The sequence below is a fragment of the Dermochelys coriacea genome, chromosome 1 (assembly GCF_009764565.3).
Source record: "Dermochelys coriacea isolate rDerCor1 chromosome 1, rDerCor1.pri.v4, whole genome shotgun sequence".
In the NCBI taxonomy this organism is placed as follows: Eukaryota; Metazoa; Chordata; order Testudines; family Dermochelyidae; genus Dermochelys; species Dermochelys coriacea.
Window position 1 is genome coordinate 242,510,842 of NC_050068.2, and position 19,793 is coordinate 242,530,634.

Here is a 19,793-nt window from a genome sequence, read left to right on the forward strand (position 1 = left end):
CTGACAAAGAAATGTGGGAATGCCTTTCAAAACAAATTCAACTCAAAAACAACTTGCCCAGAAAATTTCCAGAAATCTTTAACTTTGGACAGAGTGAGCAAGACAAATTTAATTCTAAATGTAGTTTTGCAAAAGATATAAAGCAGTGAAAATAGGGCTTAGAATGAAATAGCTGCTGCCACCTTAACTGTGGAGTTGCTATTGCTATATCACAGTTAACCTATATGATAGTGACATTAGTTAATAGCTTTATTTTGGTAAAAGCGTGTCTTAGACTTGATAGTCATGAAGCATGGATAAGACAAGACATGATATTTGTACTGAATGTGGTTAGACAGACCTATCCAAATGTCTGCTTATTTCTTTTACTGGGAGAAACCAATACACCTCAAATATGGAGACTATGGTGTCCAAATGTTTATCTGAGAGACGTCAAACATAAATATGCAAAAATATGTAGGAGGATGTGTGAAAGGGCCAAGTGTGATGGTAAATGGGTAGAAAATGAGAAATATTATAAGGTAGGTGTAACTGCACTCACACTTATTAGAACCTGACATGCTGATCAGATGCTGTAATGCTTTTTTGTGCAACTGTGTGTATATGACTGTGTGTGTATGGAAGGAGGAAACAGAAAAAAAAAATGGAATCACATTGGCATTGCAAAGTCAGCACACTCTGCTATATTCATGTTTGGCATCGGCAGGACTGCTTTGGGTAACCCTTCAGCAGCATGGCAGTCCTGCTATCAAGAGTGTGTGCATACTTACTGTGGATAACGTTGTAATACCCGTGAAGGAACAAAGCAGATAATGAGCCTTCAGTTTCACAATCAAATAATTCACTGAACTGATAGCATACTGGGATGAAGGAGGGTCTATAGCTTCTTTCTATGCACTTTGGCTGAGTCCCCCTCCCCATGTCCTGTTTAACTCAAACACAAAATCATTATAATAAGGAACACAAAGTACTAAAAGGACAGAAATAAATGAAACCAAGGTAAGGTAGTGAAATTGGGAGATATTCTTGAGGTCAAAATAAATTTAAGTGAGATCAGAATATAACTGATCTTTTAGCCTAGTTGTGCAGAAACAGGAAAATGAATGGAGGGAACAGGAGCTTTCCAAGGAGCGAAACCATTCATGACACACACTATATACAGTTTGCTATCCTGGACTACAGAGTTGTGGACTGATCCCCACCTCATGGTTTCTTTTAGTAGCCTGTAAGGATATAATCTATAAAAAGAGTTTCAAAATAATGAAGAGATCTGACACAGTGCATGCCTGAAATGCAACCAAGCTGAGGCTGGCCTTCTGAGGACCTTTGCGCTTTCCCCACCTATCAGCCATTTCTGAGAGAGGTATGCAGGGATGGGAAATTATTTTCAGCCACCCTGATGTTCAAACCTTGCTTCAAATGGATGCAAATATGCTGCACAGCAAATGTACTCCTGAAACCTACCACTGAACACTAGCAGACAGAGATGAGGCTACGAGTGTCCATAAATCTGAGGCATCTGACAATCATAGCTGCTTGTTAAAGAGCGTGTAAGAAGGAAAAGGACCTAAAAAAAAAAAGAGTGCAGGTGGGAGGTGGGGATGGGTGGAGAGTTTAGCTGGTGGTTGCAATCCCAGAGAAAACAAATGCATCTGTGCTTTGATATTAATATTATCAGAAAGAGAGATTGTGGCTATTTGTTGAAATGCAAGCCAGAATGTTTTTCTTTCTCCAGTTGAAAGAGTTGAGAAAAAGCAAGAAAAGAAAATGATATTGTCTGGAAATATTTGCATGAGGGCCTGAATTAATCCTGCTCCTTGGTCAGAGGATTCCAGTTTGTTCAGCAATCGCTGCAAGGGTTCAAATCCAGCCACAGTGTCACCACTAAATTCAGTGGAGTTATACAAGGCATGAATTTGGCACAGGAAGTGCAAAGCTTTCCCCAAATCACAGCAATTTATCACTGATGTCTTCCTTTCATTATTTTAAATGGAAACAGAAGAAAGCTCTCAAAAACACACTGCCTGACCTAAGTTCAGCTGCTGCTGAATTGAGACACTTGGTTTCTTCAGAGAGACTGCATTACTGAAGCTCAGGGGCAGGTTCACTTTCCTGTAGATTTGTTTTTTTACAAGAAAAATGGGTTCAAATCTACCCTCCATCACAAAACCAAAACAAACCAAAACAAATGAACAAAAAAACATGTGAGGAGTTGGAAGGGATCTTGGCTGCTTTGGCAGAGCTGCCTTTCTCAGTATCATTTCTGCCAGAGTCAATCAGGAAATCATATTTATAAAACATTCTTTCTGAAATTTTTATACACCATGAACAAATCCCACAGATTAACATTTTCCAGAGCTCACTCCCTTCACCTTGGGAAAAATCCAGACTCTGGGGGGAAAACACAAAAGAAGGAAAGTTGCGTTTTCCATCAACTCTCCCTGTTTAGAGAGTAAAATCCAGGAAGAAGATGAATCAAAAGACTTGCAGTGAGTTGCTATGCTAAGTATTTTTAATGTGTTTTAGAAACCCCTAGCTTTTCACAGATGTCTGTCCACATAACAAATCTATTACTTGTTTAACCCCACTGGCAGTCTCCACATACAAAAGGCTGTGGGGATCTGAACAACAGGGGAAAATTGAGAAGTACTGCCTGTGTTAAATGGGGAACCAAGTCTGGAACAGAAGGGATTGCTATAGGTCAGAACTGAGGCACATTGACAGAATTGTGTGTGTGTGTGTTTTATTACTAGAAGAGCAGGGAGTACTATAATTCAGGACTGAGGTGCTTTGGTAGAGCTGGAGGGCTGTTTGCACACAGCCAGCCCTGCCTGAATTTGACTCTACTGTCAACTTGTCACTTTCATGAGCACTAACATTTACAGTGAACCCTCTCCCCCAAATGCTAGTATCACAGTGCACACATTACAAGTGGTCCGGGTTCCCTTTTCTGTAATTCTCCATACTGTTAATCGTCTATCTCGTTCTTAACTGAGGAAAAGCAGAGAATTTAGTGACTTAAGGGAAAGATGAGATCAGAACATGGCAACTTCAAACATGTTTCTTTTTGTCTATTGTTTTTTCTCTTCTCAAATCATCTTGGAGTCTGGCAGCTCTTCAATATGGTTCTGGAACAAAACAAGATTGGGAGAGAGAGGAATGGGGGTGGCTAAACACATGATTTCAGTGATGCTGTAGCTCCACACTGCAATTCGATGCGTCAGGAACTACTTGGTCTGAGAAATGTCATTTTGTTAGTTCCTTTAAGTTGTGACAGTTTTCAAGTTAAAAAGATTACTTTTCAACACTAAATACAACTAACAAAAAAACACATAACAAACCACGGGGTGGGGATAGATATACTTGTGAGATATTTAGTGTGTGTCAGTATTGGCATAGAAGAGGGAAAGTGTTCCCCCTGGCTAATGAAAACGGTAGGACAGCCATCCTGAGAAAACACTTTGCAGATTGTGCGGTGAAACCACAGATTTAAATACTTGCTTCCCCACATAAGTTTTCTGGGTGTAACCTGGGGGCAAATGAAAGTTCTGATCCTACACACTTCATTAGATTTTATGTTGGTGGGATCCTTTTTGCATGATGGAGAGAGACTTTGAAAAGGGGGATAAGAAAGAAATAAGAGAGTCAGTTGGTGTCTGTGCTTTCCATCACACTCACTTTCCTGCTGCTGATTCTCTAATATGTAACAGTGAGTAGCCAGAGACCACACCTCACAGTCCATGTTAAATATCAATTTTCTTTACTGTTCTGGTATTTCATCTATTCCTCCTTCCCATTACAGGAATAATAGGGAACAGTAGCAGATACAGCCTTTGCTTGCAAATATAACAATTGCATTGCATATACTCTGGGGATCTGTAGATGTGTGTGCTCTTATCACAGTTTCTGTATTCTTTTGTCCCTTATAGTCTGTTATAGTATTGATCAGAAATAGAAACCCTTCCTTGAGTAACCGCCAGGGAACATAGTCTGTACTTTTCCTGTTCAGAGGAATTACAACTCTCCTGCCCATTGGTGAGATGAATCTGTCTCTTCTCCTTCTGATAGTCTGTGTGCACAGTGCTCTTCTAACACTTCACCTGCCTCATGAGCCTTTTCAAGCAATGTCACATGAAATCCACTGTATATCTGACTCCCTTGTCTCTTGGACTCATCTTTGCTTGCAAGCTATACATTCCAATGAATATCCCAAGTAACATGGCTCATCCCTGTGTTATATTAAGCAGAGGGATGTGGTCTGATTGCCTGGGCCAGGCTACTGTGAGCTGGAACTGAATCCTAGTGCATCTCTCAGTAATTACAGTCTTTACCAGCCAGGAAAGTACAGCTTCTAGACTGGCTGCATGCCCTTATCAGCTCTTATTTTAGTAACTCCCCTCACAAACCTATTTTCACAGTTAGTATTGGAAATGACGTTATTCTCTTATTAATGCTCCCCATATTGCTAGTCTCATTTTCTGTGTAATTTCTTCTTCTCCCAATTTCTATCCTAATAGTATTGGAAGCAATGCACCCTGCCTTTCTTCAGCTATTCCCATACATGTATCTATCTCATGGACGTAACAGGGATACCTGAGCCTAAGTCCATTCTTTTTAATGGTCACAACTATTAGTTCATTGTTCATAGAAACTTCTAGGCTTGCATGTCTGTTCTCCAACAAACAGACAAGAACTACAAGAGCTCTGGATGGTGAAACAGTAGGAAAATGACCAGTGACTTCAACACAGTACCATAAGCCACAACAGTTATGGTAGAAGCCTAAAAGAAACCAAGATGTTTGGGTTCACAATCCACAGCTGGTAAAGAAACCAAACCACTATCAGAAGAACTTGTCCAACTGTAAGACAGAGACAGAACAAGACAGTCATGGAACTCAGGGAACAATCTCCTTTGGTTTAAATGAATGAAGTCCTTTTTGCAAATGGTTTGCTGAAAAGCCCAAATCTCTATCAACAGAAATGAGCCATCTGTTTTGAATGTTTTAGAAAATATGTCTCTATTTGTGCTTTTCTTTGATATGTGAGGGTAATAGGAAGATGATACAATCGGGCTACACTTCAATCGTGATCAGTTAATTCATCCCAGATCTACAGATTACAAAATTCCAGCTGGAAATCTGAGTCTCATCATCCCAAAATCAGGAAGAAGGGGAATGATGCATCAAGGAAGATCAGTTTTTCTGTGCTTGTTGATAAAACATAAAAGACAAGACATCTTGAGGATAGCAAATTAGTACGGAGTGAAAAACAAGTTAATGAAATAAATGTATGAATTAGAGAGAAAGGTAATGGGCAGAAGACATTGCAAGGAATGGAATCTATGTTAGTCAGGAATAGGACAGCCCAAAAGAATGAGAGATGTGACAAGTCAAGCTGAAGGACTATATGCTAAAGTGGGCAATGAACTAAGACAGAAGGTGGGAAGGAGACGACTTCTAAGCAGAATGGTAGATAATAAAACACAAGACAAAATTATCAGGTTCATGAATTGCTTACTAAAAACTGGGACAGTAGAAAATATTCGCTTCACTGCTATGGCACTGGTACCTACACCACAGTAGTCAAGTCACTAGGAAGGACACACTTTCAACAGAGCCAATGGAGTTATAGCAGAGAAGGTGTAGTATTAATCCAGCAGGCAGGCAAGGCTTGGAAAGAACAGTTACTTACATTATAGTAACCATGGTTTGTCAGGATTTTGTCATCTGTATGGATCCCACTGTAGGTGTGCCATGTATCCCATGTGTGCAAGATCAGAATCTTTGGAATAGAAATGTCTCGTGTCCCCCTGCCAAAGGTATAGAGGACAGACCAGATGCAGCCATCCCTCAGTTCTCCCACTAATTTAGAAACCCAGATAAGGAGGACAACAAAAAAGTGAGAATGGAAGATGCGTTTTGGAATACACCTGGATGACAGCATCTCAGAGAACCACAGTTGCTCTAAGGTAAGTAACTGTTCTCTTCTTCGAATACGTGTCCGTGGGGATCCCCACTCAAGGTGACTGATAAACAGTGACTCATCTGGAAAGTGGGACTGAGGAGCCCTGACTATCACTAACTGAAAAATTTTATAACGCTGACCTACCAAATCTGGCATCTGATCTTGCAACCAGGTCAAAAACATTGTATTTAAAAAAAGTAAGATGTTTATTCCACATAGCTTCCTTGCAGTTTTTGCATACAGGAATGTTCCTGAAGGAAGCAGAGGACACAGCTTATCCTCTAGTGGAGTGAACTTGAATATTTGGAAGACCATATGATAGCACATTGATATACACTACATAATCTATTTTGAACTTCTCTGAGAGAAGATGGCCTTAGAAGCAACAGAGAGGGCAATAAAAAGATGAAGAGAAAGTCTAAAAGACTTTTATTCCATCAAGGTAGGATAACAAGGCCCTTGAAATATCCAAGGTATGGAATTTCTTATCTCCTGGAGAGGAGTGGGGTCTTAAAAAAAAGATAAATTAACAGATTGATTCAAATGAAAGTCCAACACAACTTTGGGAATCAAGTAGGAATGAGGTTTCAACACCACATGATCTCTGAAACGTTATGTTGTAAAACAATTATACTAGGGCTGTCAAGCGATTAAAATAATTAATTGTGATTAACTGTGCGATTAAAAAATTAATTGCGATTAATTGCACTGTTAAACAATAATAGAATACCATTTACTTAAATATTTTTGGATGTTTTCGACATTTTCAAATATATTGATTTCAATTAGAACACAGAATGCAAAGTGTACAGTGCTTACTTTATATTTATTTTTGGTGACAAATATTTGCACTGTAAAAACAAAAGAAATAGTATTTTTCAATTCATCTAATACAGGTACTGTAGTGCAATCTCTATCATGAAAGTTTAACTTACAAATGTAGAATTAGGTACCAAAAATAACTGCATTCAAAATAAACAATGTAAAACTTTAGAGCCTACAAGTCCACTCAGTCCTACTTCAGCCAATTACTCTTATGTTAGCATACATAAAGCCATCCTATTATTGGTAACAATGAGCAGTAATAAACCAACTATGGCTTTGCCAATGGCTAGCGGAATTTAACACTTAAGAAGGATGAAGGGGCAGAGCTGATGCTCATAAAAAATGAGCATACTCTAAGAAAGGAAGAAAAGGGTATCCAAAATAGATGTATAAGAGCACCTATGAGGAATAAAAGGATATGTGGAAAGAATCCAGAAGGTAAGGCAGTGAGGCTACAGAAAAGATTGTCACGGTGTTCACAGGTAAAGCACGTCTGTTAGAATTGCAATCTCTGAGCACACAGTACCACACAGTACAGCTGTATATATACTACCTACTTGTAGAGGCAGTGCTATGTTTCAAGAGAGCATGTATACAATACTGCTGTCATGCATTGAGTTAAGTATAATTAAACATTACCAGTAATTTGGGTTAGGTTCAGATGCTACAGTATAAACATTTAGTTACGTGTAGTAAATGTTTTGATGGCCTCTAGTGTGTTTGTCTACACAGTGCATTAGTCTGCACTACAGGAACATAAATTCTAGTGTGCACTAGTGCGTTATGCATGAACTAGCCCATGTGGACGTGACTGGTGAGCATTAAAAGTTCCCTACTGAGCATTAACGTAGTACTATTTGAAATGGGGCTACATCAACATACACAGTAGAATTCTTAGTGCATGCCAGCAGTAGTGCATAACTCACTAGCGTGCACTAGAATTTATGCCCCTCTAGAGCAGACTAATGCACCATGTATACAAGCCCTTTTTCTGCAGTACTGAGCAGCGGTATATAGATGTCCACGGCTAGAACAATTTCTTGGAAAAAACAAAGCTGGCTTCCTATGCTATCAATCTCTTACATTAATGAACTTGAATACATTAACCAAATTTTACAACTGCAAAAATAAAAAATGGACCCTGTGGCCAACAAACCTTCTCTTTTTAGCATATAAGAAGTGGGAAGGGCTGTGGCACACTTTCCCCTTCTAGTATACATGGAACACTCTGCTAAAAATGTTATCACACTAGGGATCGCTGGCTTCGGATGCACTTATTACTCTCACATTCTTTCCCCTGCTGGGGTATATATGAAGGGCTTGTGGTTGACAGAGTCTTCTCTGTTGGGACACATGGAAGGAGAGGCCTCTGGCTTCCATATTATCCTCATAATATTGTGTAGCGTTTCCTCTTTGCTTCTCTGCTGCGGCATGGAAGCTGAAAAACGTGAGTGTTTAACAGACAGACAACCTACATCTGCCTTAGTTTGGCAAACTTCTAGTCTGTGAAAATGGTAAAAACAAACTCAGCACACTCATTTTCTAAGGTTTATCCCTTTCTCAGTACATAGGGTGGTCAATGGAAAGACCTTTTGATCAGTATCTCTCTATACCATCTTTTTAATTTGGAATGAACATCAGTTTGAATGACTCCTACCTTCAAAGTGCTTTCTTCCTTTTTGCCATCAACTTACCTCATCTCTTCATCCTTAATGGCATTCTTCAGCAAGAGCTTTTCACACATTCTAATTGCTTTACACACTTAACACCAGACACTAACACACAAGCATTGCAAGAGACATGACTCAAAAGGAGTGTGAGATCACCAAGGAGTGTGAATTAATCACATTACCAATTTTTTTCCATAAAAGGATTTCCTCAGTTCAAATCCCAAGGCATGAAATTAAAGTTTGACTGTCACAGGTGGAATAAATTTTCCCGCTGATTGACTTGATCTGTGCAATGACACATATGTAATGTGGCAATTAATCAGGGGAATGTAGAGAGAAATTGGAGAGTCTTATTTTTTCTATTAATTTTCTAAAAATGCCCTATTCTAAGTAGTCATTATTAATAGCCATTTCCTCTGAGTTAAATACATATTCGGGGCAACTTGGTGCTTTGGGTCATCTATCTGGCATTGTTCTCAGCAGCAGAACTCAACATGCTCAAAATATGTAATTTCCAGGTAGAAATATTACCTCTGAGCTCATTCATTACTGACCAGGATTTGAAAAAGGTTTGGCTACAGTGCAAATTGCTTTGTGAAAAAACAAAAAGGGTCTGACTGGAAACATTTTCCACCATGAGGTTAATGGTAAATTGTAGAGGACACATTTCCTACTCTCTTTCACATGAATCATGGTGTTGCTTTGCATATATATAAAAATTCAATTACATGCCCTGGAAAGTTCTCCCCATAATGTCATGAAACAATAACTTGATTCTTAACACACAGAAGAAATAAAAAACACAACAAATACATAGGAAACATCCACATGCAGAGACCATGTGAGAAAGGGAAAGGAAACACACCCAGATTTCATGAATCACACAGAAGCAAGATGCAAGAGTGACCGTGGGAAACTTTTCTACTGGTAAGGAAAGCTGATTCTCACCGTTCTGAACAAAATGGCTGAACTAAGAGCATCTGATTGGCTATGCCCAAATACCCTCCTCCTCATCCTATTGGTTGAGAGATGACAAGGGGAAAAAGCCACAGAGCAGCATGGGAATGAAATAAAGAGTTGGTTAGTATTTAAAGCACAGACATAATTATAAAGTACTAGTAGTAGAAAAAAGTGGCCTTCAACTCCCTGTGTCCTCTGCTCTGCTGCTTTCCAATAACTTGAACCATTGGAAACAGCTTTCTTAATTCTCTTTTAAACTTTGCTCAATTACTCAATTTGTTTACATAAACTGAAAATGTAACCTGTCTCCCACTGCGAGATCATATATAGAAGGCTTTTGGTTCTTAACCTGTTCACATTACCAATGCCTTCATTTTCAGTCAGGTGCCATATACACATTTGGAAAATGACCTTATTTCACTACAACACTTCAGTGTGTAAAATAGCAGATACTCTTCTACTCCCAAGGAAACTGAGATTTGGAGACCACTGTTTTGATCTTCAATATTGATAAACCTTCTCTCAAAGAAAATAGGTCTGTTACCTGCAAAGAATGTCCTGGAGGCCTCAAGCCACTCATTCATGAGGTTCTTCATTTACAACCTCAGGAAGGTGGTTAAGTAGAAAGAAAATTTTATACTTATTCCTCTGTTTGCATCACTTTTATCCCCTCTAGAGCAATGAACACCATGTCTTCAACATTTTTTCACAATATTATTTTCAGAGGGAGTCTGGTGTAGATATGAAAGGAAGTTTTGAAATATGGGATTTTGGGGGTGTGTGCGTATGTGTTTAGGCTCCTCCATTTTCTACTTTCATTTCCCGTAGAACTGACATGGTACAATGACCCATTCTTCAGCAGACCAGGATGAGATTCTGCTCCCTTTAGAACCCATCAATGCTACTTACAGGTCAGCCAGAGGATTGAGAAAGGTTAGATATTCCCATCTCTCAGTCTAGGGAACAATTACAGTTTTTGAATGTTTTAATTAACCTGGAACACGTGAAGTTTCAATGTGAAATTTGTAATTAGGTTGGCAGTCCCTCTGTTACCCAAGGGATGGATATCAAATACATGGCTGATCTTAGTAAATGACACAGGAGGTTCTACTATGCCTTAGAAATGGTAAATTTATCTTTTTTCAGTTCATGGCCCATTGAGCTTCAGAAGGTACAACTTGTGCTCGTCTGGCATACAGGTTAGGATTTCCTTCTGGGAAATGCAAATAATTGCCCATACACAATCCAGAGACCAAGAAGCTGATCCTGACCAAGATTTCCGGCTATTCACAGAGAGAAACAGTTCAAGACCCCTCTTATTAGAGGTGATTATTCTCACATGAGTTACAGCAAGAATGATAAAACCACTCCAAGCACTCCAGAACAGGTGACTTGTATTACTGAAATCTGAATGCGCTAGGAGACAGCTCCTACCTTACATTTCATGACATAGTCAAGACATTAACATTCCTTTGCCCCTCTTCACCCTACTAAAAACAAATCAGTACTTGGGAGCATCTGTGCATCTTGCAAGGGTCTTCAAGAAAGCCAGCAAAACATCTGCAAACATTTCTGTCTTCTAAGTTCACTCTGGAATGTTGTTTTTGTTCCTAGAGACTTCATGCATGTTGGGAAAAGTTACATATGACTCAAAAATAATCAGGCCCAGTAGTTAAGTGTCATTTTAAAAGAGAGAAGGAGAGAAGTATTACCTGGTCTGGAGAGGGTTTGTGGTTGGTTTGGTTGGAATGGGGTGAGGATTTGATGTGGTCATCCTCATAGTTATCTGCCATCAACTTCATGCGATTCTGAGTCTATGATGGAAAAAAAAATGAGAAATTCAATTTACTCCGTTGAAAGTAAATGTAAATACTACAAGGCAGAGAGAAATAGCCAAGGAAATGCATCTTATAACATTGTGCACTACACTGTGCATGCTAAATAAAGCCCATGAAAATCATTGATATTCAAAGTACACAATATTTGTACAAAATACACAACATACTATAGATTAAGTGTAGCCATAGAGCAAAAGTAAAAATTGACTAAATAATAATATACATTAAGTAAATGTTCAAAGCTGTTTGGAGAAATACCTGTTAGTGATTCACTCTCTCCATAACTGAATAGTTTCTCAGTAGAAACTGCCACTCTAATGATCCTTCTTAGGATAGAGAATTCAGATTTCATTTGACTGCATGTGAATAGCAGGGGCTTTCAAAGTGGTTGTAGGCAAGTTCTAAATTTTAGATTTTGGGTTAATTTAACAATGGTTACCACTAAATTGCACTTGAAAAACCAACAACTTAACTTACAGAATTGTACTGCCCCTTTTCTCCATTCAGGCAAACAAGATCTGAATTATCAGTCCCATTCTTCATCAGTCAATATTAATACTAGTTGCACTAACATAGCACTTTACAAATAACTAATCAGTTGTCAAGATGGCAGATTTCTCTCTGGTTGTTTTTATTATATTTAAGACTAAATTGTTTTTAAAATGATTTCCTTTTAAGTAGATGCACAGATCAGAATCTCATCTATTACACTCAAAATATCTGATCTTGATTGTTGATAACAAATCATAAAATAAATACAACTGTCTCTCAGATAATTTATATGAACTAGGAAGCATGTGTGAAAGAATGCATTATGGGAACTGAGAGATACTTAACGTGAATTTCAATACAGCAGCACTCATTGAAAACAATGATTTTGAGAAGCATTACATGGTTGACAAATTTCAATGCACACTAACACTTGTAAAAACTGTCTTACTGCCATTATAGGAAAAGAAGGTATACAGAGGTAAACACTGGAAAAAGAATCCCTCATTCATAAAACTTGTGAAGTGGGACTGAAGACATTATACACATTACTGATTTGGTTTCAAGTGGCTTTCACAATGATCCAGTAGGAAATATACTACTAGTACTTAGCAATTATACAGCACTTACTGTGTTCAGAGAATTTTACAGACTGTAAGGCTGGGGTTTTTAAAAGAACCTAAAAGAGTTAGGCACTCAGATCCTCATTCCATTTCAATTTGATTTAGGGGCTTAACTCCCTTAGGCTTCTTTGAAAATCCCAACCCAAATTAACTCTTGCAACACCTCTGTGATGAAGGTAACATATAGAACAATTCACCCGGTCAGTCATTTTCTGTATTTCTATTTTTGTTTTTTTAAGTTTTCAAAAAGGATTTCTCTCCCTGACAGCCTAACTTTGCTTTCTGATACTTCTGCTGTTAAGCTTTAACCTTGTTCTGATATCCAAGGTGTAGCATGAAGATGTTACAAATTCAGCATTATGATTTCACTGGAAATTCTGGATGATAGCCATTAAAGAGATGGAATACACATATCTTCGAAATTTAGCAAAAAATATCAAGATAGAAATAACAAAAATGTATTTATTGGTAGGATACCATTTGAAATTTTTTTTTCCAAGTTTGAAAGTTCTTTGTTAAAGAAGTCAGTCAAAGAAAAGTCATTTGGCTAATAATGAATGATAATATCCATTCCCAACTCCATGCATAGTGCTGAAGAATAAGGAGTATTTTTATAAGCCTCTGCCTATTGGGCATGAAAACCAAAAACTTCTATGGACTTCTGAAAGCTAATTGGAGACTTCTAATTAGAAGTCTGCTGACCGCCTGGAATAACTGTACTGAGTTTCTCTCCTACAGCTACAGAATATACAGAAGGATGGAAATTTCTAGAACATAGCCTTACTGCTGCTGGAAGTGTTTATGAGGAAAAACAGCTTACTACACTATGGGGAAACATGTAAGTAACTCCCCCCCTCCCATCTCCAACATCCTGCAGTCTTAACTGCTATGTCATTGGGCTACTACACAGTCACTTCCTTTCTCACCTTATGGGGTTGTGGCGTACCTCTGCTCAGACCCCATTGCAAGCATTCTTACACCACTGTAAAAAATCTGTGAACACAGTGGTCTAACCACCATATCCTGTGGGAAGGGAATGAGTGAAGCAGACACATCTGTGGCATGGGGAATGCCTCAGGCGGGAAACTTCAGGGCTAGCTTTCAGAACTTGCACACGCAAGAGCTGTGCCGTAGACTGAAATTTTTGGTTTATGACCAACTTTTCTTTAGGCAGATAACTGCTGTGTGCATGTGCCACTCAAAGCTAAGACTAAAAATGGATATAAAAAAGCACTTCTGAGTGAGAAACTGACTATGCTAGGTTTCTCAGTTGTCCCAGATGTTTTACCTGATATACCACAGGCTTCCTCAGGTAAGAAATTCCTTCCCCGTGCACCACCAATCACTTAAGAAAAAAAGAGAAAACCAACAGAGAACATTCTTATATAATAATTATCAAATAAGATCCTCTCCATCAAAAAAATGAAGTCTCAATTATGGTATCCTTTTTCACACGACAGGGGTGTCAAAACCTTCAACAGGCCTCCACAGACTCTCAGCTGTTAGTCTCTTTAGTATGACCTCTGAAAGGGCATTGGGTTTGTCTCTTGGTTTAAAATTATATTTCATCCATTTCTATGACAAGCTATACCAGCAGCAAAAACTCATCTTGTCCTCTGTTCATAAAAGCCTCCATGAATCTGCTACTTTGTCATTACTTCCCTCCACTTATTCAACACTGGCCTTCTGTCCCTTCACACAATCTCACCACTTTTGTTACAAGAACCATGTCTTCTGCAGCTCAACATCTGGAACAGCCATCCAGTATCCATCTTCCTCACCGATTCTCCCTCTCAATTCAAATCTCATCTGAAAATCTCTCTTTTCTTCCTTGCCTGTATCTCTTAATTTCTGTGTCTCTGTTCTTTTGTTTTAGTTAACCCAGTGGTTCTAAAATCTTTTCATACTGTACTTTACTTTTTTAAATGGGATATTCTCTGTAGGAATGCCTCTTGTTTGAACTCCTTACTTAGATCCCACATCTCTCCCACTGAAATTACAACAGTTGGTTACATATAATGGGAAAGTATTAAGGAGAAAATATGATGGATGTAGCTGTTCGGCGACACCTCTTTTAAATATGCGTGACTTATTTCCTCTCTCCTGATGTAGGATTTCACATTTATTAGTATGGGATTTCTCCCTGCTTTAAACTCTCCAGGTCATTGTGTAGTTTGCTTCTGCTCACCTTTTATGTTCACTAACACTCGAAATTCTGGGGTTTATTTACAGATTTTATCACAGTTAAATTAACCCTTAACAAAGACTGATATGGAGCAGATGCACAGAGTGCAGAGAGATGTATTATGGAACTTAGTGGTGAAATACTTTAGAAACTCTACAGGAGTCCTACACAGGGGAGCAGATAGCTGGAACTACCACTACCTGAAGACTGACAGGTATTAGATCACTGAACTCCACAGGTCAATTCTAAAACCACTGATTTAGCTCTATATACACATTGTATTTAACTCTATACTACATTTTAGGGTATGGTTTGTATAAATGTATAAATAAAAAAATTAAATACATTTATATTGTATCATGACCACATATAGCTTTCTTTGACATTTGTGAAGGATGCCCAGTGCCCGGAGGACACCTTTACCTGGCAAGGTTTTGAACTCAAATTTCAACTTCAGGGACAGACCACAATTTCTCTCCAGAGAGGACCTTCAGAGACTAGGGAGAGCAAGAGAAAAGCTAAAGCTCTAAAAGCTACACATTGTCTGCATTCAGCCAGTCTGGTTCATATTCATATTGCACTAAGTTATTTCTATCATATATACAGAGAGGTTCCCAAAAGACTTGTATCAGGATGGGGGTACTCCTAAAATCTATTCTCCCATTACAGAGCATACTAGCAAAAATAACATCAATGACTATTCTCTCAGTTTTGGTAAAACATCGGATTAGTGGAGTTCCTGGCTCTTCTAACTAGCCTAAACAAGCTTTGTTAATCCTTTAATGTAAAGTTTAAAAAAGACCCAGATTACATCATTCTTAATATAATGACTGTACTTGTGACAAATGGATATCTGGTGGAGACAGTATGCCTGTCTCTCAGTGAGTTAAAGGAGTCATCTTCTACAGGCTGCTCTCCCAGTTTGTTTCTTTTAGTCAAAGTTGCGGGTTTCACTGAATGCACAGACATGCAGAAAACGTGTGTAAATCCCCCTCCTCACCATTGCAAGGATAATGCACAGTCTTAATCAAAAAAAGGCCTGATTTTCAGAGGTGGTGACTTCAACAGAAGTTGTGATGTTCAGCATCTCTGAAAATCAGGACACTTTCATTGTCAATGCCCTAGGGTGTCCCCACAGGTATTCAACATGGGAACAGCAATGCCCTGTACAAATGCACCCAGGATCTCCCTACTTGTATCCACCAGGGCAGACACACGCAGAAGACGATCCCTGTGTGAGTCACCTTTCTACCCATGATTTCTTTGCTGGGATAATATAGTGTGATGCCTTGTGTAACTTCCCTTCATGATTTTACTGCAGAGATTCCAGGGGACTGAGTGAATTGATTTACATGCTTCACCCTCATATTTAAAATATTTAAGGTCCTGCAGAGCATTCTCCAAACCTGACGGAGAGGTTAAATTCTGAAATAAATGGTAACAATAAGCAGAATGAGTTGCTCATTTAATCCTTATGATAAGAGTGAGACAGTTGGTTACACTTACCCTTCTTTAAACTAGCATATAAAAGCCTTCATAATCTAGGCTTGAAATACATGAGTGATGGTCTCTCACTCTGTGCCCCTGCCTTACAATAACAGTTGGCCAGGACAAGTTTGATCTCAATCCCAGGCCATAGATAGGACTGAGGTTACTCTACTATGGAATTATCTACCAGAAAAGGCAATACCAGTGTCCCTTGCTGTAGGGTGCCCTAAAAGCAGGCAAAACACATTTATTTAAATTAGCCCAGCCTTGATTAGTTTCAGCTAAATCTCATCACCACTTTTTCTCTCCCATCTATTGTTCCCTCTCCACTATTTTTTGCACCAGTGGGGAATTGATTCCTTTTGCTGGTAGGATGGCTTACATTGAAGGTTTTTGGGGTTTGATTCTAAATCAGAATTTTTTCCTGTTTTTCCTGTGGTTGGATATTTGGTCTGTTTTGTTCTTTTTGATTGATTTTAATGTTTTGAATGTTGGGCTTTTATTGCATGAATCTTAGAAGCATCTGGAAAGGCTTCCTATAAAATGGGCTAAATACAGACCAATTTCACTGTAAACTCACGTTCAGAAATTTTTATCATATTAGTTCATGGCTTGAGATCTATGCCAATTCATCTGCCTGCCTGAATCTTCCTTATGCTGCTGATTGGTCAGATTAGTATTTGATTTTAAATTCTGAGGATCTTCCACATAGTATCTGGGTAACACTTTCCTGATTTTGCAAGTTCAGTATTAGGAGTAATACTTAATAGAAGAAAGGTGTGTGGTATTTGATTGTTTTTAGTAAATTCACTTTCTCTTATGAATCTCTTCATTACACGTTTTGTATTGGATCAAAATCTGGTTCAAACTGTTATTCTTTAAATTGTTTCAAGTTGTGAGAGTTTGGAAACAGTCTCTAAATTCATCCTTGTATTAGATATAGCAACACCATAGATGCTGCATTTTCTGAGATTCTGTTCCAAAGTTACTCAAGGGAACCTGCCATTTAGTAATATGCTGGGAGGCAAGATTGCCACATATCTTCAGCTGAACAGCCTCTCATATATGTCTTGTATGTCCACTGGATATTTAATATTTACAGTTTACTCAACTTCTGTATTCTGTTTTGACGCATGCCAATGTGGGATCTTATCTGAGAGCAAAAAAATACCACTATCTGTATCCAAAAGCATATTGGTTTCGGTGTCAAGGAGTTCCTGTTCTTTATCCCAGGGTGCAATTAATTTATTTCCAGGCTGTAACAAAACTTAGTACATTTTAGAACATACAGCTCCCCTTATGTCAGCTGTGGCTCCTGCCAGCCATTTTGCAGCACTGGGAAGGGAGATGGCAGCTGCCACGTCAGAGACCTTAAACCCAAACTGTAACAGGTTTCTGGCGGTATTTCTCCCTTGGTCGGAATTCAAGTTTCTCTCTCTGAGATGCTAATCAGTAGCTGCTTCAAGCTAAAATTTTCAATTTTTGTTTCTAAACAAGAGGATAATTTATTGGTAGAGTAAAAGAAATGAAAGAAACACAAAATAAAAGATAGGACTGAAAATGAACATTTCTATAAAATTTTATTAGGTTGGTGCTATACTTATATTACAAAGCAGAGTTTAAGGTTTCTGGACAAATATCTTTGAGGTGAAGCCAAAGTCGTGAATACGTACCAGTAACAAGCATTAAATCCTTACAAGAATGTTTTAATTAGTTAAAAAGATGCCATTAAAAAGCAGTGGTTTCAGAGACAAGGTTACACTTCTGAAAACCTCAATCATCTGAAAGCAAAGGTAACCAACTACCTTAATTCTGTCCCCACAAAGGACAACTCGATTAAAGCTTAGGCACTCAGCTTTCATTGAAAATTTTTTTTTAGCCTATTGCAAAGAAAAGTTTGTAATTATGCCTGGAGTGTACCAATGAAGGGACACCCTCCTGAGTCCAGACAGCTTAAACCACTCGTTCTCAAACTTTTGTACTGGTGACCCCTTTCACATAGCAAGCCTCAGAATGCGACCCCCTTTATAAATTAAAAACACATTTTTATACATTTAACACCATTATAAATGTTGGAGGCAAAACGGGGTTTGGGGTGGAAGCTGACAGCTCGCAACCCCCCATGTAATAACCTTGTGATGCCATGAGCAGTCCCAACCCCCAGTTTGAGAACCCGTAGCCTAAACAATAGCTCTGAGAGGAGTGAACTTCCCCATGCATCTCAATGGGGGTCTAGGCCAACACTTCCCATGAAAAGACTGTGTAGCAGAAGGAGGGCAGTGCCATAAGCCCAGCCCACTCAAGATGATGCACCCTGGCTGTGGAGAAGTACGGGGGGTGGAGGGGAAGGGCTCCCTCCTGAAACTGCTGCCTCTTCAGGGATGAAAAGGGACCCTTGCTCCCATTCCTGCTGCCCCAAGACAAGAAGGGCCTCTATTTCTATTGCTGGGAAGTCCCAGGCCAACCCTGCGTCTCTGGGAAAGAACAGGGAGCCTTCTTGCCACATTTATTCCAGGTGGTGACAGTGTGTGTGTGTGGGGAGTATCACTATCATGAAGGGGCAAGGCTTTGTGGATGGAGCTAGAGACGCACCACATAATGGTGCATCCAATGCATTGGACTGCCTTAAACCAGACCTGCCACAGAGTGATACAATCTTCCCATCTTCGTTTCTTTGAAGCTAGAGTATAAAAAAAGTGCATGGTAGAACACTGGTTTCATACATACATGATTCCTTTACTAAGTGTGATATTTTTGTTCTTTTTCTGTGTTTTTCAAGATCTAGGCCCAGGAGGTTTGAATATTGATACATGTTAGCACTTTGTCTAGTGACATCTAGGATAACTGGCTGGCAAATCAAATCATATAACCTAATCCTACAAAGTACTGATCACCTCCTGTGAAGTACAGCAAATCCTCAACATGTTGTAAGATGGGAGGCCTTTATGAAGAGTATGGAATTATTGTCTCCTCTATGCTATTTGCCCAATCAAAGTAATTTTTCCCCCTGTGGATTGTGAAAAAGGCCAGAACTGGCACAACCACTCTAGAATTAAGGATGAAACATTCTTGTTTTTGTGGTTGCTGACAAAATGACTTTTTTTTTTTTTTAGGAATTGATAAAATAGTCTGCTTTTCTCATTTTCATGGGTAGAGATACAGAGTTAAGATAATCTGGGTATCTTCACTGAATTTCAACACTTACAAGAAACTCAAACATTTGAAAGTATAACCATAACTCTGAATTTCCTGTCTTAAGAGAGGAAAAAAAGATAACTATAATCTAGATGAGTATACGCAACAACAAGCTGGACTCTGCTGCAAGGTCTCTAGATTTTGTGGCACTCTGATGGAAAAATTCTACAACAGTTTCAGGTACGGTACAAATGGAGATTTTTTTCGATTTAAATATGAACACGAATGTAATCAGTACAGCTCCCTGTTATTTTGATATTAAATTCCATTTATTTTACACTTCCACATTTTCAGTTTTTAAGATGCTGCAGAATGTTGCCTGGGGGCAGGTCTACACTATGGCAGGAATCAACACTCTGAGATCAATCCACTGGCGGTCGATTTAGTGGGTCTAATAAGGTAAGTCTACAGGAGATTTTCTCCCATCAACCGCCCACAATGTAGACCCCATGGTAACTTGACCTAAGATACATCGACTCCGGCTACGTTATTCATGTAGCTGGAGATACATAGCATAGATCAACTTACCGTGGTAGTGTAGAAATAGGTTGTTTTC

The 19,793-nt window shown here is 38.8% G+C and overlaps 1 protein-coding gene across 1 annotated transcript in view; it reads right to left on the reverse strand.

The window, feature by feature from the left end:
- ERC1 (ELKS/RAB6-interacting/CAST family member 1) overlaps positions 1-19,793 on the reverse strand; it is a 563,466-nt gene that overhangs the window by 42,761 nt on the left and 500,912 nt on the right. Inside the window, 1 exon segment of the mRNA XM_038395866.2 lies at positions 11,132-11,233. Within this exon segment, the coding sequence (XP_038251794.1) occupies positions 11,132-11,233 (102 nt within the window).